Raw genomic sequence first — 26,748 nt, forward strand, 5'->3', positions numbered from 1 at the left:
AAGCCAACTTCATGCTTCTTAAGACAGAAGTGCTGAACTTCATGACACCCATGCAGATGGACAATACAGTTACAACTGCTGAATCCTTCACAAATGCACTATATAAGCACTTACACGAGTGCATGGATCGTGCTATCCCAAACAGAACCAAGATGCTATCCTCAAAAAAGGAAGCCAATCTGGTGGTCCTCTGCCATAAACAAACTGTACAACAGAAGGAAGAAACTGTTGCAAAAGAGAGTAAAATCCCATGAGTGGAGGAGCTCCCTGGTCAGCCTCAACAAGAAGCTGAGATCCCTTATAAGATCCTCCAAAGCTAGCTAAGAAAACAAGATTGCCACTGATTCTCAGGACTACCACAAAGCATTCTATAGCTATGTCAAGAATCTCGATGGCAACACCCAGATCTGCTCTGAGTTACAGCACAACGGCACGAAAATTACAGAACCAACTGATATTGCCAACATCCTGACAGATAGGTTCAGTGCTAACTTTACCCCCCCCCCACCCACTAAAGGGACCACATCTATACAGGAAGAATGCAGAGTCCCTGTAATCACAACTACACAGGTAAAAGCTGCACTCTCTAAAGCCAAAAACACAGCATCCATTGGACTGGACAACATCCCAGGCTGCGTTTTACATGAACTTCAGAACAAACTGGCTCCCCACTTAAGCACCATGTTCAATAATAGCCTTGCATCAGGCTTTGTGCCCACTGAATGGCGCACAGCAACAGTTATCCCACTCCACAAAGGGGGAGCCACCACTAATACTGGGAACTATCGACCTATTAGCCTGATGAGCCTGGTCTGCAAGGCCATGGAACATATCATCATGGAACTCATAAACAAAGACATTGGTAACCTCCAAACTCTGGATCCCACCCAGTTCAGGTTTGTGAAAGGCAGATCATGCCTCCTGAACCTGATCAACTTCTTTGAGGCAGTCACCAAAGCCATAGATGAAGGTAAGGTGGTTCACACAGCCTATCTTAACCTCGCCAAGGCTTTCGACACCATCCACCATTCTGGAATTATAGCTAAACTCACTAAACTAGGTATAAATCCCTACATCACAAGATGGGTTGCCAACTGGCTCACTGACAGAAACCACACTGTAAATGTTGCAGACTCTAAATCTGACTTCAAAGCAGTGACAAGTGGAGTATCACAGGGTTCCGTCCTGGGACCTCTCCTGTTTGGTATCTACTTCTCTGAAGTACAGGCTAACACAGAAAGCCTCTGGCTAACGAAGTTCACAGATGACTGCAAACTAGGAGCCATAGTCAAGTCCCCAAACGATGTGGACATCCTACAGAAGGGCCTCACTGAGACAGATGCCTGGTGTCAGAGCCATGGCCTCAAGCTCAATGCCAAAAAGTGCAGTGTCATCCCCTTTGGTAAAAACTCTGTACCCATGAACTAGCACATAGGCAGCAATCTACTTAACACCAAATGTGTGATAAGAGACCTTGGGACCCAGGTGGACAGTAGTCTCTCCTTTGATAGTCACATCGCCACAGTAGTTAGGAAGTCCTAATACATGGCACACCTTATCATAAAAGGGTTCTCATCCAGGAAAAAAGAGGTCATTGTTCCCCTCTACTCGATTCTCATTAGACCGATTATAGAGTACAATGCCCCTTTTGGAATGTACCTCACAAGACATCTGCAGCAGCTGGAAAGGCCACAGAAGTACCTCACAAAGAGGATTACTGGCCTCAAACAAATGCCCTACACTGACCACCTCAAAAAACTCCAGCTTTACTCCGTAGCATATCGCCTACTACGAGGTGATCTCTGCCTAACATATAAAGCTATGTCAAACCCAGAGCTGTTGGACATACTACACCTAAAGAAATCCCAATCCCTTCGAGCTACATGCTTTAGGGACCTAAATCTTGTCACCACAATAAACAGGACATGCTGGAGGGATAGATTCCTGTCCCAGAGCCTTCCCATAGTCTGGAACAGGCTACCCATCTATGTTAAGCAAAGTTTTTCATTAGCACTCCAAGAAAAATCTTGATGAGTGGATGGGAAATAGGAAATACACCCCGGGGAACACTTCTGTTTCTCTGCTCAACAGTGGCACAGGAAAATAACTTTCTTGGGTTGCATAAGCCATGGAACCTTGTTGGCTAGGCTTACATAGGCCCTTGGGCCGATAGCCTAGTACCTACCTATGAACCTATGAACCTATGAACCACTTCTTAACTTTGACTTTGAAAGTGGCACTTTGGAGCTACCAACAAACAGGGGAGACACCTTGTTATTTGAGAGCATCTATATGGAAGTAGAGAATGCAGCTTTTAAACTAAAGCATCTACAATGGCAACGCTTTCATATGGAGGCATGCTTTCACCATCCCATTATCCCACGAGGTTTAAGAGTAAGATACATGCCAACTTATGGAAATATGTATCCTGAATTGCTTGCCAAATGGCTAAGGATTAATATAGAAACTAGTTTCAGTTACATGAAACTTTTGATAGAATTTTCTAAACCTCAGGAGGTTGAAGCAGCAATCCTAATAGAACAAAAACAGAATGAACTGGAACAAATTACACTATCTGATAACAATTTGATTAAGCTAGGGGCGCTGCAGGACAGGCTTGATGCTTATGATACCAAGTTAAAAGGAGTGAAAAGTAGCAAATTATCCAGGGATTTTAATGATTTTAGGAAGGGTCACCTGTTTGAATGGCCGAAAGACAAGAAAACGACCATACAGACCAGGACTAATGTAAACAATGGAATAGTATCAAGCCATGAAAAAGAGGAGACTGTCACTAGGAAACCAACTAGAATTGTAGTAGAAGCAGAAGTGCATACTACACCCAGGCAAAACAACAGAGAGATTTCAAGAACACATGAAGCTGTGATACATGCTCTGGAGACTGTTAGCTCGGTAATCAATACTGAGAGCATAGAGATAGAAGTATCTGAGCAGGGTGAAGAAAATATATCCATTTTGAATAATAACAAGAATTTGGATATACGGAATGCCACTAAACCCAAAAATGGGGTGGTATATTTACCGCTTTACCAACAGCTTCCTTTTTTGTTGCAGAACAACACCCCGAGGGAAGTACGACCCCAGAGCAGGGAGAGAAAGAAACAGAGGTTTCAGGAAGAAATGATTCCCTTGTATTTAATATATCGAGTATTGTACTAAAAAGAGATCAGACCCAACTATTAGAGAAAAGAATGAGCTTCATACCCTCCTTGCATTCACCAATGAGTGAATTTATCCTAGATCTAAAATATTTTGGGAGAAATGTGACTCTAAGACATCTCTTTGGCAATATAAACAATGAGGAATCTCAAACTAGAATTGGACATAGGAAACCAAGTACATTTGTCCCTGTATGTCATCTGGCTGTAGATGCCTTCACGTGATTATGTGAAAATGAAGTGGCTGAATATAGACAGCAAAAGGGAAGTTAACATTTCCACAACTTAACTCTAAATGAGAAGAGAGCACTATTTGAACTACAGAATATGAAGGACGTCATGATTAAACAAGCTGACAAAGGAGGGGCAGTTATAGTTATGGATATGTCATTCTATGATACCAAGATGAAGGGATGCTAGCGGATATAGCCACCTACAGGAGGATTGATAAAAGAGAATTGAACACCATTATACACAGTGTACAAGACACGCTTTATGACAAGCTCATGAACAGATCGATAAGCAAAGAGCTGTTTGATTTTTTTTTAAGTATGTCATCCCACTATACCTAGCGTCAATGGAATGCCTAAGGTGCATAAGAATCTACATGACCCTCCGATAGTCATTTCAGGAAAAGGATGGATAACTGAACCCCTTTCTATTTTTATAGAAGGGGAGTTAAAGAAATTGCTACCTCACGCACCTGCAGTGATCAAGGACTCAGTGGAGTTCTTAAGTAGACTTTACAAGAAACTGCAGCAGATGAATACTTGTAAGAATTTATTATTGGTAACTATGGATGTGAACAGTTTGTTCACATCCATACATAATGATTTGGGGATCGAAGCTATCAGAGACATTGGTGTGAAACACAAAGCAACCAATGATATCCATTTACTATGTATACTCTTGGAATTGGTCTTATATAACAATGTGTTTCTGTATGGTAGTTCTTACTACTGGCAGAAGTCAGGGGTAGTGATGGGAACTCCATGCACAAATAGTTATGCCAATCTGGTCCTGGCAAGATGGGAATAGTTATGGAAAGTGGATATTAATAACAAATGGAACAGAAACATAGTTTTCTATAATCGATTTGTGGATGATGTCTTTCTCTTATGGGATGGCAATTTAACCTCCTTGGAACATTTTGTACAATTGTTGACCAACACAACTTCATTTTTGAAGTTTGAAGTGACATCTTCTAGTACGGAGATAGAATTCTTGAATGTTAAGTTAATGTTAGAGGACACAGGAAGCATCAATACTAGAATGTATAGGAAACCTGTATGGTGCAATCATTTACTACACAATACTAGCATGCATCCCAGGCATTTTCTTGACAACATAGTGACTAACCAACTAACTTGAGTGTCCAAGCTCTGCACGAGGGATGAGGATTATATAAAGGAGCACATTAAACTTATCAATAACTTTAATAAGAGAGGATACTAAGTCAAAGAGACACAGACCAGTGAAGCAACTACCTTGGAACTACGCTCTGAGAGGGGAAGACCCTATTTTTCGGACCAAGGTGAAACAGTTAAGATCAAGCAAAAGGAGGTAAAGTCCAATCTGAGATGCCAGTTGACATATAGTACTGACAATTTTGCTCTTCGTAATACCATCAGAAAATTTTGGCCAGTGCTAACATCTGACAACAAAATTATTGAAATTGTTGAAGATCATCCCAGCTTTTCTTTTAAAAATAGAAAAAACTTAAAAAGGCTACTATGTTATAAAACAGAAACTGAAGCTGTTTCTGAAGACAGAAGTTTTCAGATGAACAGGACAGTTGGTACATTCAGATGTGGAAGTTGCAAGGCATGCTCTCATATAAACATCTTGAATACTTTTACACATCCCCTGACTAAGAGGAACTATAAGTTTGAAGGATTTGCAAACTGTTGGAGTAAGAACATTATCTATGTGGCAACCTGCAGTCATTGCAAGGCATACTACATAGGGAAAACTAATCAAATGCTCAAGGAACGTATCTAAAGCACTTATCTGACATAAAAAATAAAGTAACCAGCAACGCACTTTATATGCATATTAGTATAAATGACAGTCATTCTTTCAAGTTCATGGCACTAACTAGGCTTCATGAAACACCAAGAGGTGGGGATTTAGTAAACCAAACAGAAATTGAAGAGATGAAGTGGATAATGAATTTGCAATCAGATCAGTCACCAGGTCTGAATGCATTTGTCCCTTTAAAACCTGCGCTAATAAGGAAAGCTCTTCAGCACTCAAAATGCCATAATTAAAAGGGTGTGTATGCTGCTGTGGTTACTAAATGCATCTAAGTGAGTGAACACTAGGAAATGAAGGTATTTATGAGGAAGTTTCACTGGCAAACATTTAGGATTTGAAAAAGGTATTATACCGAAAGCACTTATCCGGTTTATGAGCCAGTGTATTTATTGTATATCTTATCATCATATATTTTAATTAAAGTTTTCAAGTTTCAAGTGTGTAAGTGGAATTGGTGGCAGAACCATTTGTTTTTGAAACTTTAACTCTGCTGAAGCTGCTAGTTCAAAGGGGTGGAGGGGTAGGTTTAGCTTTTCCAACACAAAGTTTAGATCCCAAGCTGGGGTAGGTGCTCTTCTGGGTGGCCTTAACTTGCTAGCCCCTCTTAGGAACTGTTTGATAAGAGGGTGTGAGAAAAGTGGTTGCTCAGAGTTGAAATGAGCAGAGATAGCAGAGGCATGAATTTTAATAGAGGAAAAGGAGAGGCCACTGTGTAGTAGGTCAGCTAGGTAATCCAGGAAGAGAGGTAGGGAGGGCTGTGCTGTATCAGCTCCTTTAGCCTGGATCCAGGTGCAGAACCTTTTCCATTTGGCAGCATAAGACTTTCTAGTGCTAGGGCGTCTAGCCTCATGTATAACATCTGGAACCTGTTTAATGAGATTGGCAGCTTGTTCACTGGTCAAGGAATAAGCCAGGCTGCCAAATTGAGCGTCTGCAGTTGAGGATGCATGAATTCTCCTTCCCTCTGGGTTAGGGGGGTTGGGATATGAGGGAGATGCCATGTTGGCAGAGGGGACAGGCTGCACAGCATTGGGTACCAGTGTTGGCGAGGCCAGTCTGGAGTAATCAGAATTGTCCTCGATCTTTCCTCCCTTATTTTGAGCAGTATCCTGGTAATGAGAGGTAGAGGGGGAAAAGTATAGACCGAGAGGTTGATCCACTGGAAGGATAGGGCATCCACTTTCCAGGCCCTGCAGTGAGGCTCCCTGGTGTAGAACTTGCTGAGCTGATGGTTGGAGTGGGAAGCAAAGAGGTCGACCTTCAGGGTGCCCCATTTCTGAGTTATTAGGGTGAAGGTTCTTTGGTCTAGCTGCCACTCGTGAGGGTCCAGAAGATTTCTGCTTAAGTTGTCTGCCGGAGAGTTTAGACAGCCTGGCAGGAATTGTGCTAACAGGTATAGTTGCATGGCTGAGGCTGTGTGCCAAAGGGTCATGGCGAGCCTGCATAGAGGGTAGGAGTGAGTCCCTCCCTGCTTGTTGATATACCACATCACAGTGGTGTTGTCTGTTTTGATCAGTATAGGCCCTGGGGAGAGAAGGGGCCTGAAAGCTTTCAATGTGTGCTGAACAGCTAACATCTCCTTTTGGTTGATGTGCAGATGTATTTGATGTGGGCTCCATTGGCCCTGTACGCACCTGACATCCAGATGTGCACCCCAGGCATTGTCTGATGCATCTGTGGTGAGGGTCTCGGTGGTGTGGGGTGGTGAGAAGGGTAGTCCCTTGTTGTGGTAGCATGCTGCTGCCCACCATAGAAAATCTTTCCTTAGGCTAGGTATCATTGGTATAAGAGTTTCCAGGTCTTGAGAGCGTTGACACCAAAGGCTTTTTAGGTACCATTGAAGTTTCCTCATATGCAGTCTGGCATATGGAATGAGTAGAATGCAAGATGCCATGAATCCCAGAGCTTGCAAGATTTTCCTTGCGGATAACTGGGGTCTGGTGGCTAGTTGGGAGAAATAGGTTGTCGGGTAAGTTTGCTTTTCTGGAGTAAGGAATGCTATCTGGGATGCTGTGTCCAGGCTTGCTCCCAGGAATATAAACTTTTGGGTGGATACTAGTTTGGATTTCTTTTCATTGATAGTGTACCCTAGGGAGATCAGCAGGGCCTTTACAAAGGCCAGGTGCTTGAGCAGCTTTTCCTGACTGTTTGCCTGAATTAGGCAGTCGTCTAAGTATGGGTACATTTGAATAATTCCTTGTCTGCAAAAAGCAATGGCGGGAGCCAGATATTTTGTGAAAACTCTGGGAGCAGTAGATAAGCCAAAGGGAAGCACATAGAACTGAAAGTGTAGAGATCCTGCCCTGAAACATAGATATTTCCCACATTATTCCCTGACTGGGATGTGGAGGTAGGCCTCTTTTAGGTCTAGGGTGGCTAACCAAGCATTCTTGGAGAGCATACGAAGTAGTTGCTGGAGGGTGAGCATTCTGAATTTTGGGATCACCAGGAAAGTGTTTAGAATGGATAGATTAAGGATGGGGCGCCAGGTCCCCTCTTTTCAGAGTACCAGAAAGAGCCTGGAGTAGAAACCTTGGCCTATTTGTTCTGCAGGAATGTGCTCTATTGCCCTCATAGAGAACAGGGAAAGGACTTGCTTTTTCGCCTCTGCCCACTGGTTTGGAGGAAGATCTGGGAACCCTTTTGGAGTTGGTAGAGTGTGGAAAAAAAATGTGTATCCTTGGGACACTATGTTGAGGATCCAGCAGTCGTTGGTAATGGTGGCCCAGGTGCTTGCGTGGAAGGAGAGTTTTCCTCCTAGGGGCAAGTGCAGGTAGGCAGAGGGAGGGGGTAGAAGTGAAGAGTCATTGTGAGTTCTTACCATGAGGAGGTGGCTTAGCACTCCCTGGTTTTGAAGTGGAGGAACTCCATTGCTATGATCTCTGCATTCCTTGTGGCTGTTGTCTGGGGGGGGGGGGGTCTGCATTCCCGGGGTCTGGGCTGAACTGACCTGGAGGGAGCAGGAAAGGACCAGTGCTTGGAGGGGCAATGCCTACTGAACCTGGATGACTGGACCTGCAGGAAATCCTTAACTGTCTGCATAGATTTAGCTTTTTCTTCCATCTTTTTTAAGACCTCCTCTGCCTTGGTGCCAAATAAGTTGTTTTTGTGCAAGGGTGCATCCAATAATTCGGATTTGACATGGTCTGGCAAGGGCTGTTTCTTAAGCCACACATGCCTACTAAGGACAGAACCAGTGACTGCTGCCCTGCATGATGCTTCTAGGGCGTCAAAACCACAGTGTAAGGTGTGCTTAGTTACTTGACTTGCAGAATGCATTAACTCTTGTAACTCTTTATTTTCTGCACAAGCAGGAAAAGATGATATTTTTTCTTTGAGGAGTTCCATGGTGTGTTGCTGAAATTTTAGCATATGGAACTGACAATTTAGTGCTCTAATAGCAAGAGTAGCAGAGGTGTATACTTTTTTATCCCATCTGTCTAATGCTCAGGAATCCCTGTCTGAGGGGATGGGATTCTTAGTAGAAGTTGCTTTAATTCCTTTAGGCCCTTGAGAAATAACATCAGGATCAGCAGTAGGATTTTTGAAAAGAAATTTGTGTGAGTCAGGGTCTCTATAATACCTGTCAGGTTTCCTGGGAGCAAGAGGGAGGGTGTCAGGAGTCAAACTGGATTCCATGAAAACATCATCCACAACATCCAGGACAGGAGGAATGACCAAGGATCTGTGCTGTGGAAGATTTAAGAATTTCCTGAGTCTCTTTTTAGACTGAGGGAAGTCCTGACATTGCCATTGGAAATGCTCCCTTAAAGTATGCAGGGTTTCCCCAAAGGAAAAGTCCTCGGGTGAAGACGCGGAAGAAATGGATTCCTCTTCATCTGAATCTTCATAAGCAGAGAAGGGTTGCATGTCTTCATATTCAGATGTATCAGAATCATCGGACTCCTGTTCAGATAAAACTACTGGGGACAAATCTCTTTCTTTTGGAAGCTGTAGCTTGGCTTCCCCTGATCAGCATTATAAGATCTTCTGCCATTTTAAACATTTGAGACTGAGGCAAGAAAGTTGGTGCCTGAAATTGGGTCATCGGTTTCTTGGTTGTGGTTCATACCCTAGGCCTTAGAAACTCAGTAGATTTTGAAAGAATAGTAGACACGAAAGAAGTCATCGGTCTGTGTCGAGAAACGGTAGTGCAAAATACTTCCTCGGAAGCCGGTGCCTGCTCAGCAGCTCTGGACCCATCCAAGGTAGAGACATCCGCAGGATCCTTAGTTGATTAAGAGTTTTGCGGCATACCAGACTCTGAAAGGGTCTTGGTAGTGGCCTGTGAATCCACAGAAGCTGGCATCAGGAACTGTGAAAGTGACTCAGTGAGGACTGGAGAACTGACGACTAGCTTAACGGAAGCATTGTCGGTAGGTTTGGACCTGTACAATCTGTCTCTGTCTTTAACGTTTTTTTTTGGAAGATCTGCTGTCATATGGCTTACCGAAGCCATATCGGAATTCGAGGACTGAGAGCAAAAATATCTAGCTACAATAAGGGCCCGACGATGTATAGTTCTGGCATTGAACAAAGCACAAAAGCGGCAGTGAGGGGCATTGTGGTCTGGGCCTAAGCAAGTGATGCAGTAAGAATGAAAGTCTCGGTGTGGTATTCACTTTCCACAGGTGAGACAATTTTTAACTTTTTCTGATATCGGTTAGAGCAAGAAAAAAGGATCCTCAATTGGGTACTTAGCTTTAGAAGACTTCAGCTTCAATTCGGAAAACGAAAATTCAGGTAGCGGCTAACCGGCACTCATGCGAACTGCTTCTGCTTCAGGCTCCTTGGCAAGAAAGACTGATGTAATGGCATCAGCTGCCTTACTTTACAGTATTGATGACCTGACATCAGTCCTGATGTGACAGCAACCAACGCAAAAATACTAAGTCTCTGTTATTCTGGCTGACTGAGGGCTACCCTGGCAGGGATAACCCAAATGTGATGACTGCAACAGTGAAACACGAAGAACATCAGGAGTTTAGGGGGAGTTTTTTTGTTTTGTTTTGTTTTTTTTAAGATTTAGAATCAGCTGATTCTTTGTGAGCCAGTTTTCAATAGATAAGAAATATTTTTGTGTGAGAGCATTTGGGTCAGAGAGGGACTCAGCAATGGTGATTACTGTGGAGTCATCTGCATATTGCACAAGAGTTGTTCGAGGACAGGATGTAAATAATTGGTTGTTAAAAATGTTAAACAGTAATGGGCCAAGGATAGATCCTTGAGGAACATTCATCATGATAGGCAGGACAGTAGATGTGGTAGAGAGTCATTTAACTAATTGGAGTCAGTCTGAGAGGTAACTAGCAAACCAGAAAATAGTTGCAGGAGATAGATTAAGTTTGGAGAGTGTGGCCAGCAACAGAGGGTGGGACATGGTGTTAAAAGCTTTTGAGAGGTCAAGGAAGAGGCTAGAGATGAGTTTATTATTGTCTCTGGCTTGGGATATAGTGTTTAAGAAGGACATGAGGGCAGTGGACGTGTTATGTTTTGGGTGAAAGCCATGTTGTGTGGGGTAAGTGAGCTTTCTTGTAAGAGGTAGTGTAGGATTCATTTGTGGACACATTTCTCAAATATTCTGGAAAGAGGTGATAGAATAGCCATAGGCCTGAAATTGGCAAGCTCTGAGGAGTTACCTCCCCTATGAATGAGTATACTACAAAATTGCTTCCAGATTGTTGGTACTTTGGATTCAGTGATGGAGCAGTTGATGAGTATGGAGATAGGGAGGACAAGAGAGTTTGCTGCCTTCTTAAGAAAGAGTGGTAGAAGATTATCAACAGCGGGAGAGCAGGGTTTTAGCTTATGAAGCAATAATTTAATATAGTTGGTAGAGACTGTTTTAAGAGAGAAGGTATGAAAGGGATTAGGGAACATTGGAGGGTGAGGAGGGATTTTAACATTGGTGCTGGAGTTGGTTTGGAGTGATAGTTTGTGGATGGTGTCAATGAAGTAGTTATTGAAGTTAGATGCTGTTTCTTGGGGAGTGTTGTTTGGACAAGGATTGGGAGATAAGGGGCTACTAGGGTATAGAATTTGGTTGATGGAGTACCAGAATTTCTTTGAGTTAGCTAAGAAAGAGGATGGGGATTGCTATAGGGGGTTTTCTTGTTGTTGACAATGTGTTTCTTGTAAGGTTGTGTAGTTCTTTGTAGTGCTGGAGGTGGGCTGGGAGTTTTGTTTTGGAACAGACTACCCAAGCTTTGTCTCTTTTATGCATTAAGATATGTGTGGTTTGAGTAACTTACCTTTAATTTCTCTATAAACTGGCTAACATTTCTCTAAATATTAAACCATTGTCATATAAAGACTTGTATCTATTCTTAACCAATGTTTTCATATTATATATAATTTGGTATAATTATTTCAACTGTAGATATTTTTGTGTTATTATTGAAGATTGTAAAATTATTGTTTTTAAAATGTTCTGCAATACTTTGGAGCTTTTCTTCATGGGCCTCCACTGAAAATGGACACCTACCCAGCCAGACTTTCCTAGTAATCAAATGTCAATAAATAAATAAATAAATAAATAATGAGCCAGTAACAAAGTGTTTCTGTAAGTGGCTACACCTTATCTCTGAAACAGAGATTATTTCTGTCTCACTAATTGCCCAGTCTGCACTGGCCAATTAGAGCAGGTGTAGGGAATCTTTCTGAATCTTCCTCTGGAATTTTTCAGTGGCTTCACTGTTTTTATAGATAACACTGTAGACATAAAGGAAGATTAGTCCTCAAACAAAGATTGTTTTAAGAAAAGCCTTTACCTGTTCTTTCAAACTTAAATGAGTGAGCCATGTCAAACATGCTAACAAAATTGTCACATTTGTTCTTACTAAGGAGTGGGCCTAATGTGAAGCACACTAATAGAGAAGATGCCCTGGGACAGAAGATACTTCAGAAGGAAAAGTGGTTGAAATGGGTCCTTGCTTTACTCTGCTGTTTAAATTTATAAGTAGCAGATATTCCTTTGTCTTTCATAACAACTAAAGCCACATCTGAAAAAAGAGCCATGCTTGCTGAAAGGGATAATCATCTGGATTGTTAATCTAACATGGAATAAATTTGGACTGTCAACTATGCTCCCCTTTTAAGGCAAAAGAATTTACAGCAGTAGTAGTTTCCATGAAGTTCAGTTATCTGCAACAAAAGCATTAATCAAGGCATGGGCAATTTTGGATCTATCATGATTAGAAGATCATTGTGCACTTTTGGCTTCAGGAACAGTCTGGATCAAAGGAGAAGAAGAAGAGACATAACGGGGAATGTGATCCAACTGGAAGAAGAAGGTTTGCTGTCTATGATGTCTCCTTTAGAGTTCCTAGAACGTCACACAGATATCATTCTGTGGGGAAGCAATTAAGTCTGTCTTTGGGTAATCCCAGTTCTGGTCTATAGAAATGATCAAGACATTTCTGTGCTACAACAATAACTAATTATTTCGTAATCCATTGCTATCTTTCTCATTTCTTTTTATTCCTATAGTCTTCTACTGTCTGTTGGTATTTTCTGTCCAAGATTTTTAGTTTTAGCAAAATAAATGGGATATTTGCTATTGTAATTGCTCCCCTTACTTATTTTTTCCTTGGCATATATAACTCTAAAGAGTCCTTAATATGCTGTTTTCTTTCCATATATTCTCCCATTTCTCCTCTTCTTCTTCTTCAATTTTACTGAATACTTTTCTTCATACATTACACTGTCTATGCAGTGTCACATACTGCTGCTATTTCCCTTGACAAGCACAACAAATCTATCTTCATCTCATTGAAATGGCACTTTTTAGACGGAGTTGCTTAAAACACTAAAACACTAAAACTAAGCCCTTTAGGATCATGTTGTTTCCCTGCCACCGAGGTCACAATTTATATGTAGAAACAGGTCCAGTTGTGATGAGCTGAGACTCCAAGTACTGGCAATGAAGTTTGGGGCAAGCCACAGATCAAACTATTGCTAGCATGGGTGAGTAGAAGGTGTGTGTGTGTGTGTGTGTGTGTGTGTGTGTGTGTGTGTGTGTGTGTGTGTGTGTGTGTGTGTGTGAGACAGAGAGAGACACCCTAAACTGAGTAGCCTATTGATTGGCTTCAACTAGTTCCTTCTGAAAGTATACATTCTGTACTGAACATATTAGCCTGCCTTGATTTTTCAACAGGATTTTCTTATACAATCTATTTTTTTTCATTTACTTCCTTATTTTGCTTATATACTGTCACAGAAAATACATTGCACAGAACAGCTTTGTAAACTATCTGTTTTCCCATTTTCTTCTTAATTAGTCTGAGGGTGGAATAATTATGTTATGTATGTACAGAAATATAGATATGCTTACAATTATACATATGTTTGCAAACATAATGTTGTCCACATACCTGATTTACTTTGTAGGTATATATCTGTACTTCATTGGTATAAAAATCTCTAACAAAGCTTGTAATTGATGTGCTAAATATATAAAATAGCCCAGACAAATGCAATGCTGAATGGGATTTAAACGTCTGAACATCATACCACATTTTAATAAATTCTAACTTAGGTAAATGAAGTACAAGTTCCATATTAGTAAAATTATTTAGTCTAGAATTGTGCCTTCAGACTCAGATCTAGAACATTTCATAAAATGCAGTAAATCTAATTCCTATATTCCAGAAACAAAGTACGAAAATTCGAAGACAGCATTTTCCTGTAAAATCAGTAACTTATTACTTTTATGCCTGGCAAACTCTATGCAACTTTCTCTATACTGTGTAAATTAATTAACATGTTATCTCTAAAATAAATTAAAGAAAAATCAGCAATCTCACAATACAAGGTCTGTTTTTAAGAAAACAAAGACATTAAATGAAAAATAAAGTACTGCTGACACAGCCTTTCTTGTGATATAATTAAAAATGATTGACAAGTGTGCAAACAGCAAATACCGTCCCACAGAAATAAAGTGAATTTCATGACAACCATGTCTCAAACATATAACATGATTATGGACAGACACCCAATCATAAACCTTTATGCCAGGAATTCATCTCAGTGATTCTTCTCTGTAATTTCTCTATCCTTTTGTGCCACTTGCAGTGCAATTCTACACAAAAGATACGAAAATATATAACTTACAACAAAATGTTCTCTTTAGCATTGCAAATACATTGCAAATATTGCATAATTTGACAAAAGTGTTGCAAAGGAAATTTTCAAATGCAAACGTACTTCCTACGCTTGTGTTATTTCAACTAATCGTGGGAGATGTGCATATTATAAAACAATGGCCAGAAGGTCAGTTGGCTTCACCATAACTACTATCCACTGCTTCATTGACTTTTGGGAAGAAATTAACAAATTCAAAGAGGCAGGACCTGCCTTTGATAAAGCTGAATTGAGAAGGGCCCCTAGAGTTAATAGATTTTTAATGCTCACATTAATGAGATCTACAATAATATATTCCATAGCTTTACATACAAGTCTAGTGAGAGTAAGGAGGTCTATAGTTACCAGTGTCCATTGCTGGGATACCCTTGTGTAATGGCATTATGATGGGTGTTATCCCGACTTTGGGAATGTAACCATTCGGGATGCATAGATTAAAGACGTTAAGCTGGAGCATAATTAGCCCATATTCTGCACTAATAATCAGGCAACTTGGTATGCTATTATGGCCCATGGATGAGGTTCTTACCAGAGAGGGCTGAGAGGACATGTTTCATAGTACTTTTAGGGGATGCTGGGACTGTGGAAATTATAACTGCAGGGGGAGTAATGTTTTGTACTAAATTTGTGAGCTAAGACATTACTTCCATAAGGTCAGCATGGGTAATATTATTCTGTACTAGCTCTGAACTTTGTTGGATATTACTTCTGGACTTCCTGACATAGTTAAAGAATGATATGTAGTTAGTTTTTGTTTCATTGGCTAGTTTAGGTTTATATTCAGCTTTGAACTTCCAAATGTTACCTTTAAGCACTTTGCTCGTTTGCAAATGTACTACTATGGTAGACAAAACAAGAATTCTTCTAAGCACCGCTTTATTTCTCTTGTTACATAGTTTATTTTAATGGGTATTCTACCACTATGGCTTGCTTTTTAAATTTTGCATTATATTTGCTGCAGACAGGGGCAGCCTTAGTAATACAACTACTTAAATGAAGTACAATTCAGAGGCACAACTGGCGGCTTTAGCAATGGGGTCTTTTGGAGGAGAATTACAGTGGAATTTATTGAAAAATAAAAAAAAAGTTAAACACTGTAAAAGAGGTGCAGTCCATCCCTGGTAGAGCAGAAAAGCCTGTCAGTTATGTCATCTCCCAGCTGATAGATACTGAATTATTTAGAATGAAACACAATCAATTATCAAAGTCAATTATCTTTTCTTAGAGTCTCAGTAACATTCTGGGAAGTGGCAAAATACCACTCAAGAGCAGTGTCATTCCTGCTATCCACAGCAAAATCAGTCATACTCTTCTTCATGTCTTTGTACTGTACCTAAGGTCATTCAGTCCAGCATAGCTCACTACCAGATCATAACAGCCTTTGTTACATCCCAGAACAATATTCCAAAAAAATACCTACCTATTGCACTGTTCTTATCCATTATGGGGAGGGTAGTGTCTATATGCCTGACAACAGAGTCACTTATAACTAAATCATATCCCTAGTTGGATGTAGTCTCAGTGGGCCTTGAAGTATATTACTCACTTTCTGAAGCATTTTTGTTTTACAATTAATTTCATTTCCAAGTATGCTTCTCATATTAAAGTTGCAAGTGATTTAAAAAAAATATTTTAGTATAATTTTTGATTGTTTTATTTCACTGTCTCTTAGTTTTGCTTTATAACCATACCCACAAAATTTTATAATGGTGGGTGTTGTACCCTTATATTTGGAAGTATATGTGCTCTCTGTGGGTGTCACATTGAAAGTGGGAGTGTTGCTGTGTGAACTAGCGGCTGAGGTTAGGTTCAGCCAATGCTCTCTTAACAACGTCAGAGATACTGGTGCACTGGATGTATTGTGTGTATATGTGTGTGTGTGTGTGTGTGTGTGTGTGTGTGTGTGTGTGTGTGTGTGTGTGTGTGTGCACACATGCATGCAAGCATGTGTGTATACTGTATTTACTGAATGGGATGAGGTCTGATGACAAAGAAAAATTAAAAATCCGAAACAGTAACCTCCCAAAGCTCTTATTTAAAGTATCAGCAAAGCTTAGCTCACAATCAAGCTGAAAGTATATTGATTGAATCCACCTGAAGTTAGCTGAATATAAACTCCTCCCTCAAATCAGCATTCTGAAATGAATAAATGACCATCAGTGGAAAGAGACGGGTAATATCTATTTACTACTTATGGCATATGGTAAGATAAATGCATGAGTTTGAAAATGTAACACTCTTTCTTAATGCACACTGTCTGCTATGGACAAAATTGACTTATCCTTCTAATAGACTGTGAACACTATACTTATAGTGAAGACGCATTAGTGTGAGACAGTGAATTGTAAAGCCACTCAGCAGCTGCTGGAAGCCATACTAGGTGAAGACTTCCTCCTCGAGTGAGCTGCACTGTTTTACAAGTTTGTCACTGTGTGCTATACGTGCAAATACAGGACCCCGTGGAGGTTAACAGCAGTTGTTAACCCCCTTTGATCTTCTAAATGACCACCCAAGCTTTACTCCTAGGGTCACTTAAAATGAACAATTAAAAAGCTGAAAGGTTAACACTGTCATTATCTGGCAGCAATAAACTCCCTCACATTGATCTAGCAATCTCATATGTATCTGTATATCTGTTTCTACCGACTGATTTTGAAGGGTCCTAAATGTTTCAGAATCTTAAAATCAACATCTTACAAGGTTTTGCAAACTGTCAAACAGAGTTTTAGTTCATTTCTTTGTTAGGTTCAGACAGACTGACAGGACAGGACAGGTGAAATGGGATTAAGTGAACAGGACAAATTGATTTTCAGTTATCCAGCAAAATATGTTTTCTGTATCAGTGAAACCCTTCAAGCCTACATTGGATCAAATCTGTGTCTGGTACCTTCTCCTAAATAAAGTAGTCACAGTACTGGAGCAAATTAAATCAATTTTCAAATGTCATTTCTTAGTTTGGATTCAATGAGTACCTTTCCACAGAAATGAAAAAAAAAATCACACTTGTACAAACTGCATACTGGTTTAAAGTTATTATTATTTTTAATAATGTACATACCTTAGAACACTGCTTGTGATTCTGACACCATGTAAGGGATCCATTATTCTGAAAAAGTTAAAAAACTAGTGGTTAATTATGTGCTATATTGATGCATGCAGCTTTATTTACAGCTAAGTGCATGTTAGTAAACTGAGGAAATATGTACAATAGGTTTTCCCTACAGCCATGCTTCTAAACACATCTTAATCTCACGCACATTAAAATGCGTACATAATTTCTTCCATGCTCTTGTGAACACTACACATTTTAATGATAACTATGTGCATCACACGTAGGGCGATAAAACATTGAGGTATAGAGGCTGAGGCAGTTATATATTATTTAACATCCAGTTTAATTTCGTGTGTTTCTTTGATTCCGTAGCTTAGACATGGCATACACATGCTTATACATATGCATACTTAACTTTTTCTAGAGCTTATCTGAAAGCTCATTTTCAGAATATGCTTTATCATTGTGTTTAAGACAGGAAAACAGTTTCACAAAATATATATTTATATCTACAAAAAATATTTGGTACATACTAATGTTTAAACATCAAAAACATGGCACATTCTATGCACTGAAAATGCTTCATACGTGATTAGTAATTCCTCAATATTCTTTTTAGTCATGCATTGCCTTTTATTTTTCTGCATTCTGAATATTTAAATTGTCTAACCTGAGTTTAGCTACAGGATTTGTTCCTGAAGTGTGGCTAACTCCAATGTGATGCTTCTACACAAAGCAGCCTACCAATGCCCTGGGAATCTACAGATTCACTAGCCTGACTGGTCTGATTTGCTAAGTCATGTGATGAATTATAGCTGACCTCATAAACTATGATATCAAACACCTTCCAAGCAAGACCCACATTAAAGATATAAATTACCTCATTTTTGAGTATTAAACTACTTCATACTGATTGGAAAGAAGAAAGGGAAGAAGTTAGCATAGTATCTTGCTCTTGGCCATGATGTTACATTCCTCCATCCAGATTAGTTTTGGAATTTTTATAGAGCCATTCTGAGTTCCCTTATATAAACTGTGTTTGGAGTCCTGACTTTTTTCAGTCATTTCTAAGGCACAGGTGGGACTCAACTTCCATGGCAACAAATAGAAATAAAAATATTATGATATTATTAGGTCATACAGGGTAAATGATTAGATATTACAATATACTTAATTTGACGCCACCTTCAAATCACCAGATATGCTCCCCAGTTAGTTGAGATTAAAATTCCCCAAATAACTGCCTTTTTCCTTTCAGCATAATCTTAACACATCTCCACCAAAGCTAGTCAGCTGTACTTCAGGACAACTAAGTTTAGCAGGAAGAGTGCAGTATTGTAATATTAAGTATTTTTTTCTTCCATATCAATTACAATCTACATTTAGCTATGCCTTTGGGTGACAGGTACCTGATTAGAACACACCTCATGAGGCTTTTACCATGCTGCGTTATTCTGTCCCAGTTTTACCCCACATCAATCCTGTCTGAAATAATAATAACCTAATGATACAGACTGCAGGTGAAGGATAAATGCAGCTCAAGGATATGAAGCATATACCTACTTTTCTGAATCACAATGACATCAAGCATACCTGAATGGCTCCCTCTTTCTTCATCTAATTTTGCTGAAAGCCCTTCTGTGTCCACGTGTCCTTTCTTAACACCCTTCATAATGATCCACTGCACTTATGAAGGAATTGTTAAACAGCTTCCTATGTTTCTTTTTATATTACCAACTTTCTTTTCCAGGGATTTAAATTGAGAGTACCTTACACTGACTGATGGGGCTAGAATTGCCCTAATAACCATCCATACCTCACATGAACTGAAGTCAGCTATACTATGGTGTGAACATTGAACCAGTACATATGAGTCATAATCATCTGAAGCTAGCCCCGCAAACTTATTTGTAAAGAGGTAAATTGGGTAGTCACTATGTCTCAACACTCCAGAATGTACATAGCAGGTTCCTTATCTCAGGACAGACAGTTACTATTGGACAGCAATTACCTGTAGGAAGCTTTTGGTCCTGATAGTAACTGTCCTTATTTAACAAGCACTACACTATGGAAACATTATAAGGTAAATCACTGAGACCATAATCTTATTTCCTTATGTACCTTGCCTACATAAGCAGTAGCTTATCTGTGACAAGTAACAAGTCAAATTATGTTATATTTCAAACATTTCTATGGGCAACTCAAACAACTCAGAAATCAAATTGTACCCATCTCTACTAAATCATCCTTCACTGGAAAAGCATGTGGTAAAAGCTTTGTGTTATGTTCTAATGATAGTACAAATGATGACAGTACCTTAACATTAGGTTTGCTCTTCGTTACTAGGTGTAGATCAAGCGTGAAGATAGTTACAATTAGCCTGAACTGTTAACGATTTTACAAAAGGGAAAAAAACAAATGTATTGGTAAAATTTCTTTCCCTGTGAGATGTGCCGAAGGACACTTAAGCAATGCATACAGAAAACCGAAAATAATGCCAAAAAAAGAGCAAGACAACAATCTAGATAAGGAGGATATGTATCGCTCACAGTATTAAAGCAATTCTGACAATTCACTTGATACTACCTTTTAAAATATTGGTCACTATTTTCACTTGTGCGGGTGGGCGCACATTCCTTTGGCTGTGCTTGAATAATTGTCATACTACAAGTAAACAGAAAAATGCCTCAGTTCCCTTTATTCATTATGCACAGTACTGTATAATGTCAAATCGGTAAAAACACGAGAACTGGTGACTAGGTCATGCCCATATGTGCTGAGATGTTTCTAGGCCAAATGCTATAAATTTAAAAAAAGGAAAACAGAAAAAAAAATCAGAAAAGGAAATGTCAGAGCCGATGTAATGACAACACTCTTATGGGAAGACCGCAGCTCTGCGTAGTGTGCAAGTAAGGAACACGGCAATATATAGTGATTTTTTTAATTAAAAACACAAATATATGTAGAAAGAAATGTTTCATAGTGAATCACTTTGAACATGACTTATCTAAAGGTAAAACAAAGGTATTTTCCACATAACAAATGAACTAGTCAAACTAAAAATATTGCACATTATTAAAAGTAAGACCATATGTAAAATTATTTAGTTGTTTTTTTTTGTTCTTTTTTTGTCCTGTTGCAGTTGACTGCTGTCCACTGCTTCTCCTCAAGCACCTGGTTTGCAGGATCAAGTTTAACCCAGCAGGAGTGGAGGCTCACAGACCCCCCCCCCAAAAAAAAAAAACTGGCAGGTGGGTTATATTTTGAGAGCAGGTTCTGGGAGATAATAACAGAATGGACCCTTTCTATACTGTTAATAACAATAGCCACAATAAATCCTCAGTCTACTTATTGTAATAGGGACACTAAATATGGGTTATTCTCCGTCACACACGCACCAGAAAAGTTATATCAACATCATTTAGAGACATAGAGGTACTGCAGAAATGGTTAAACAACACTCTAAAAGCGATTACCAAAAAGTTTTAGTTTCATAGAATAAATCAGAAGGGAACAGCAATTATATCTGAAGAGATGACATAACTGCACAGTTAACAATGTTAGTTTACCAGAGAACTGTCCAATGAATTACTAAACAGACAGCTGTGTAGTATGTGAAAGTATTCAAAACAAAATTACTTTCAGATAAAACAGATTCAGTAGAAGATGGACTAATTACTCCAGCATATAAGGAAACAATCAAAAAGAGATTTATATAAATTGCAACAAAAATGAGTGTACAAATAAAACTGTTTTCGAGTCCCATCAAGACTCAGCAATTTTTATCATAGAAAATTGTAATTTGATGCCAGTGACTGTGGTTTTAACTATGAAAACAGGAAATGCCTTAAGAAATACCACATTCAATGAATATGCAAATGAAAGTTAATAAAACAAATGCAAGAGGTAAGCAGAAGGTTGTTGTTGTATCTTTCGGCTTTTCCCGGTTAGGGGTCGCCACAGTGGAACTCCGGACCGCTAATGATTGGCAGTAGATTTTTACGTGCCGAGTTGCTGGCCCTGATGCACAACCTTCAATGAAGGTACGCCCATTCATGCATGTCTCCACACAGAAGACGCTCTAGCTGAGAATCAAACAGGACAACGTCTTACTGTGAGGCGACAACGCTACCGCAGCATCAGCACCGCAGTCCCAATTGAGGTAAGCAGAAGGTAAGCAGGATAAATACAAGCTGCTGATGTGCATACTCTGGTTACTACTGCACTATAGTAAGAATGAGTCAGTGTGTGCAACAGAAAGGATGACGTCATATGTTTCAGTCCACATAATAGAACCAAATTTGTGTTAATCATATTAGCCACCTCTTAAGTGGTAGTGACAGTGGTGAACTTGAAAATGTAACTAAATATGCAAGCAACACTCTGTACAATGCTGTTATGAATTGTATGAATATACTTTAAAATATACCATTTTGAAGGTCAAAGGAATTATTAAAGACAAGTATAAATGAAACACTGCCTCTGAAGGAAAAATTAATGTGCCAGTAACCTAAAAGACTGTGAACTGAAAAGATGTGGGTCAGCACCATTCAGAGAGAATAGATAAGTAAAACTGAACTGAACTAATAGTGCTGTGTTAAACGCTAGTATATGCTCCAGTGAAAACTGGTAAAAACTTTTATACAGAAAAAATTGTCATGCCTGCTAGATGATGAAAATACATTTTTGCAATTTAAGTAAGAAGACTGAATAGAAGACCATCAATGAGCAAAATGAAAATGTTAATCCAAAATTTTGTATGGTTTCTGTTACCTTCCCCTTTGAACTGGCAATGCTTAACCTGATGAAAACTTAGTTTTCCAGTTCGAGCAGGCTGGAATTTAACCTGCTGATCTCTGTCAGTGCACACTTATACACCACATAAGCAGTGATTTCCTAGAAAAACAAAAATTGGCAAATACAGTCCTTGTTGTGGTGGACTCAAGAAAGAAAGCCCTTATATTGTGATATGCATAGTCCCATATGCGGTCTGTCCCGAAGAAAAGCAAGAATTACAAAAATGGGAAAATTATTCAATGTAATCCAAAGATGGAAAAGAGTGAGTGGGCTATACTTCAAGTTTATATTTGTAGAGCCTTCTGATTTGCTATCAACTCTTTATTTTGTACAGGTGCCTGTCCTGAGGACTATAACTGCATTCTTCAAAACATCAGAATTGTAAATGTGAAAGTGGAAGTACATGTATAATGTCTGACGTTTTGGTAGGTTGCAGTATTCCATTGTTTCAAGGTACAGTGATCTCAGAGTTATCGTACTTAAGTATCAACGATACGGCAACTGCAGCCCCTGCACACACACACACACACACACACACACACACACACACACACACACACACACACACACACACACACCTTGAAACGTGCAGTGGGGGTTGAAGTGCTCCTGTAAAAATGCTTAAGTCATAAGAGTGATTTTTGAAATTCATTATTTTAGAGTAAATCTAAAGTGGCAGGACTCACATGATGGGGTGAGAGCCACTATGTACTACTGGGTGTTATCTCTTTACCCCAAAATGAAGACATTTTTGTATCCATAACAGAGAGAGAAAACTTTTTACAATGATTGAAAAGAAATGAGATTATGAGCAGATGGAAAGGGAAGACTCTTGCAATAATATATTTAGTATTAATATCAACAAATATTTATCCCACTATGCCTGTCTCATTTGGAAGTGGCATCTGAGCCAGCCATTTGGCAAAAGACAATGGATCAGGTATGTTGAAGAACGGCCAATGTGCAGTGTTACCTAGGATGACATAGAGACAGCCACAATTCTTGGGCATTGCTTAAATAACAGCAAGGGGGTCTGAGACAGATTAAATTAGCTTTCTGTTAATTGAGATTTTCCTTTAGTGGGCATGTGATTATTGCAAATGTCACAAACAAAATGGAAGATGTTCATAATGTGTTACAAATTATGTCATACTTGGGAGTGCTAAACTACTGTACACACAGTGCATTATTAAGGAAGGGATCAACCTGAGAACATTTAGTCGGCTGTAACAGGACTTCATATCAGCCAAAGGAATAACACAATTGATGAACTGACAACATATTAATCCATCAGACAAGTACGTGATGATTTGCTTCATGATACAGGTATCATGTTATCACACAAATTCTAGAAGGCAAAGAAAGAACTAATTTACCTGCCTTATGATCCCTGCTGATTATAATTAAATCCAAATAAACAGAGAAGCTATCAACATGGTCTATGCAGTACAAAAGCTTAGCTAGCATCTTTATGGTGAAAGATAAATATCTGTAATAGATTACCAACCAGATATTACTGCACCTTTTTAGTACCGAAATGGTGTATCACTGAGGACCACAAAATACCTGCAGGATTTGCCATTTATTCTTAGGAGTACATGCTTATATATCTAAAACAAAAAAATTCAATGGAAAAAAGCAACTTGATAATGATGACAGAGTTTTTCATATGAGGCAGCAGAAAAGGCCAGCATTCCTGACTTATTATGTTACAATTATTAATTGTTGCAAGTAATGAATTCCCTCAACCAATGGGGAGCAAGGAAAGATTCTATATTTTGCAAAGTGTCTGCGGTTGTTATAAAAGGATGGATAAAAGATAGTGGTTTATTGTACCCTGCATATGATATCAGTAAGAATGAATTAAAAATGCTTTAGCTGGTCATATTGCCTCTCACCCAGGACAAAGGTTTAGGTTTACCATCATAGACCAGATTATTTTAAGGCAGAGAGGGGGGGGAACCTGTGAATGATTATTTGGAATTAAAGGAACTCAGATGGCAAATGAGAATTAATGCCTCTGAGTTCCTTGGGCTTAACAGTGCTATCTCTATTAGTTCTATCTTGAAATTAAAAGCAGAATTTCATATGCATTCATTTTTATGTGCACAGATATTAATTTGCTTTCACAAGTATTTGGATTTTATGTAATGCAAACACAGTATGCCATGTATTGTAATTGTTTTAACAAATTATATGTACATAATTTTATGATACATTTATTATGGTGCAACAAGGAAGTGATGCGATTAATTTGTAATTAAGGGAATATATAAAAAGGTGGGGGTTGCTTATTATGTGTTATTCTGATGAAGTTTCTAATTTGAGATGAAAGCGCTCAAAGAATAAATGTTTGTATGAATTCCTGACTTCTTCTTGGATTTTGTAAAAGTGTCTGAGGTTGTTATAAAAGGATGGATAAAAGATAGTGGCTTATTGTACCATGCATTTGCAATCAAAGAAAGAAGCTATCCATATGTAAAAAAATGCTACTGAGAGTATCAAAAGTAATAATTCCGGAGTAATAAAACCAGAGTGTTGAATATTATACACAGTGGAAAGCAGAGAACAATGAAAACTAAGTCTCAAGTTGTACTTAGTGGAGCAGTACTGAAACGTACTGAAAAGTAAATTAAGAAGTAAGCATAGAATTATACCAGATGCCAGAAGATTCAAAACTCATTACCTCAGACACCACTATACCCATGGCAATGAACATAAGCAGCATGCCAAACTACCTGTGTTGATTTTCCAACACTGTGCATGTGCCCTGTCTTTCTAATTGCTGCAGATACCTATTTCTAATGAAAGGAGGCAGTGTACATTGAATCAACTACCCCTAAAATAACAATTGCAATTTTAGGGATAATGTTCACTGGTTGCCTTGTATTTTGTCAGTGACAACTTGATCAGATTTTAATTCTCCAGTCACAGTTGGTTAAGTTTACTGTTTGTGCGAGAGCATTGTGCTGTGTTTTGGAAAGTTTCTCCATCCCCACTGTTTGAGAAGCTATCCAGTTGCCATATAAGTTGGGGGTACATGAATCTCGTCTTCACTGGTGACACTTTCTCTCTCTTCATAACAAGCTTTACTCAGTCTTTGAATATATATGAAGGCAAGTTGAGAGTGGCTATCAGTTGTGGTTGATGTGTTTCTTAGCAATTGTACCTCAGTTGTTTGCATTTTGCTATTTGCTTTCTAGCAACTGTGTCTCAGTTGTTTAAAGTGGGAGCATCTTCACAGGAAATTGTACACCAGAATCAATTTGAAATGAAAATGATCCACAAATTTGCCTTCAGGGAGTTCAAAACCTTCACAAAATGAAATTGCATCAATTACTTTGCACCTGATTTTCGCAATGCATTGAGAAGTGAATCCTCAAAGAGATTTGTTCAAGAATTCAAGAAAGTAAAAATGGCATATGAGCCGTAGTAAAAATTGCAGCAGTAGAAAATAGATTATTTTCTTTTTGCATGTAAAATATAGCTTGCAAATCTGCCAAAACATGACAAGGATGTTGTTCTTAAAAACCTGATTCCATGTCAGGAAGTACAGAATCAGCAATTCACAATACTAAATGTGGGTAAAGCAAGAATTTTCAGTATGAGACGGAACATGCTAGAACATGGCAATAGGGCTCAGGAATGGTATCCATGTCAAACAGGTTTGGGGGTGAGCCACAGACATACATAAATAAAGTAGTAAATTGCAAAGTGGTGACAAAACTGAGACTGAAAGTTCCTTGGTTTTGGAATGTTTAATGTTTAATGTACAGCTCAAAGACATTACATTTCTGAAAAGAAAAGAGATGGTGAGGTAAGTATACCAAGCAAAATGTATGGCCCAGTTTACATTCCAAGAACAGATCATATGCTGCATAACCCAGAAAGCATGGATTGCTAACTGTGCATTAAAAGGGGAAATAAACACCACACAGCTGGCACAGTCTCCCCAAAGTGGGTGTAGTCATCAGGCACATACTTCCCAAAGAGAGTAGAGTCATCTGATGCACTTAATGAAACTATATCCCCACGTCTAATAGGGTTACAGCAACACTCTCAGCACCTGGGGACATACCTCTCACTGTCCCTCATTTAGCAGGATGTCCATGATTTTAACTCATATATTTGCCCTGTTCCTAACATATTTTTTTATTCACAGTAAGTCTGTGAGGATTACAACTTATCAGTCATACCAGTGATTAGAGTTTCATACTTCTTGTTGTCCAAAAAATGTATGTTGATGCAAAATGCATTGGCCAATTAACTTATGTGAATTAAAATAATATTCAAAAACTGTCCCTGACTTTAGCCCTTTAAACCCCCCCCCCCACACATACCATTATTTTTAGCCATTGTCCAGAATTCCTGAGCTAAGATGGTGAGAAGTGTGAGGAGAGAGGTGATTGTAAGAAGCTTTTTTACTGAAAACTTGTAATAATATCTTAATATCACTGCAGCTGTACAGTTCTTTCTAGGCATCTTTTGACCGTAATTCAAATATGAATAATCTTTTAGTACTATTTTTTGCCTCCCCAAATC

General features: G+C 39.0%; 1 protein-coding gene across 1 annotated transcript in view; it reads right to left on the reverse strand.

Moving 5' to 3' along the window:
• The window catches only part of ANOS1 (anosmin 1), an 892,203-nt gene that overhangs the window by 716,543 nt on the left and 148,912 nt on the right, over positions 1–26,748 (reverse strand). Inside the window, exon 2 of the mRNA XM_044072460.1 lies at positions 17,416–17,463. Coding sequence (XP_043928395.1) covers positions 17,416–17,463 — 48 coding nt within the window. The remainder of the gene's footprint in view (positions 1–17,415; positions 17,464–26,748) is intronic.

Source organism: Protopterus annectens, chromosome 5.part0 (assembly GCF_019279795.1).
Source record: "Protopterus annectens isolate FY-2018-M chromosome 5.part0, PAN1.0, whole genome shotgun sequence".
Lineage (NCBI taxonomy): Eukaryota > Metazoa > Chordata > Ceratodontiformes > Protopteridae > Protopterus > Protopterus annectens.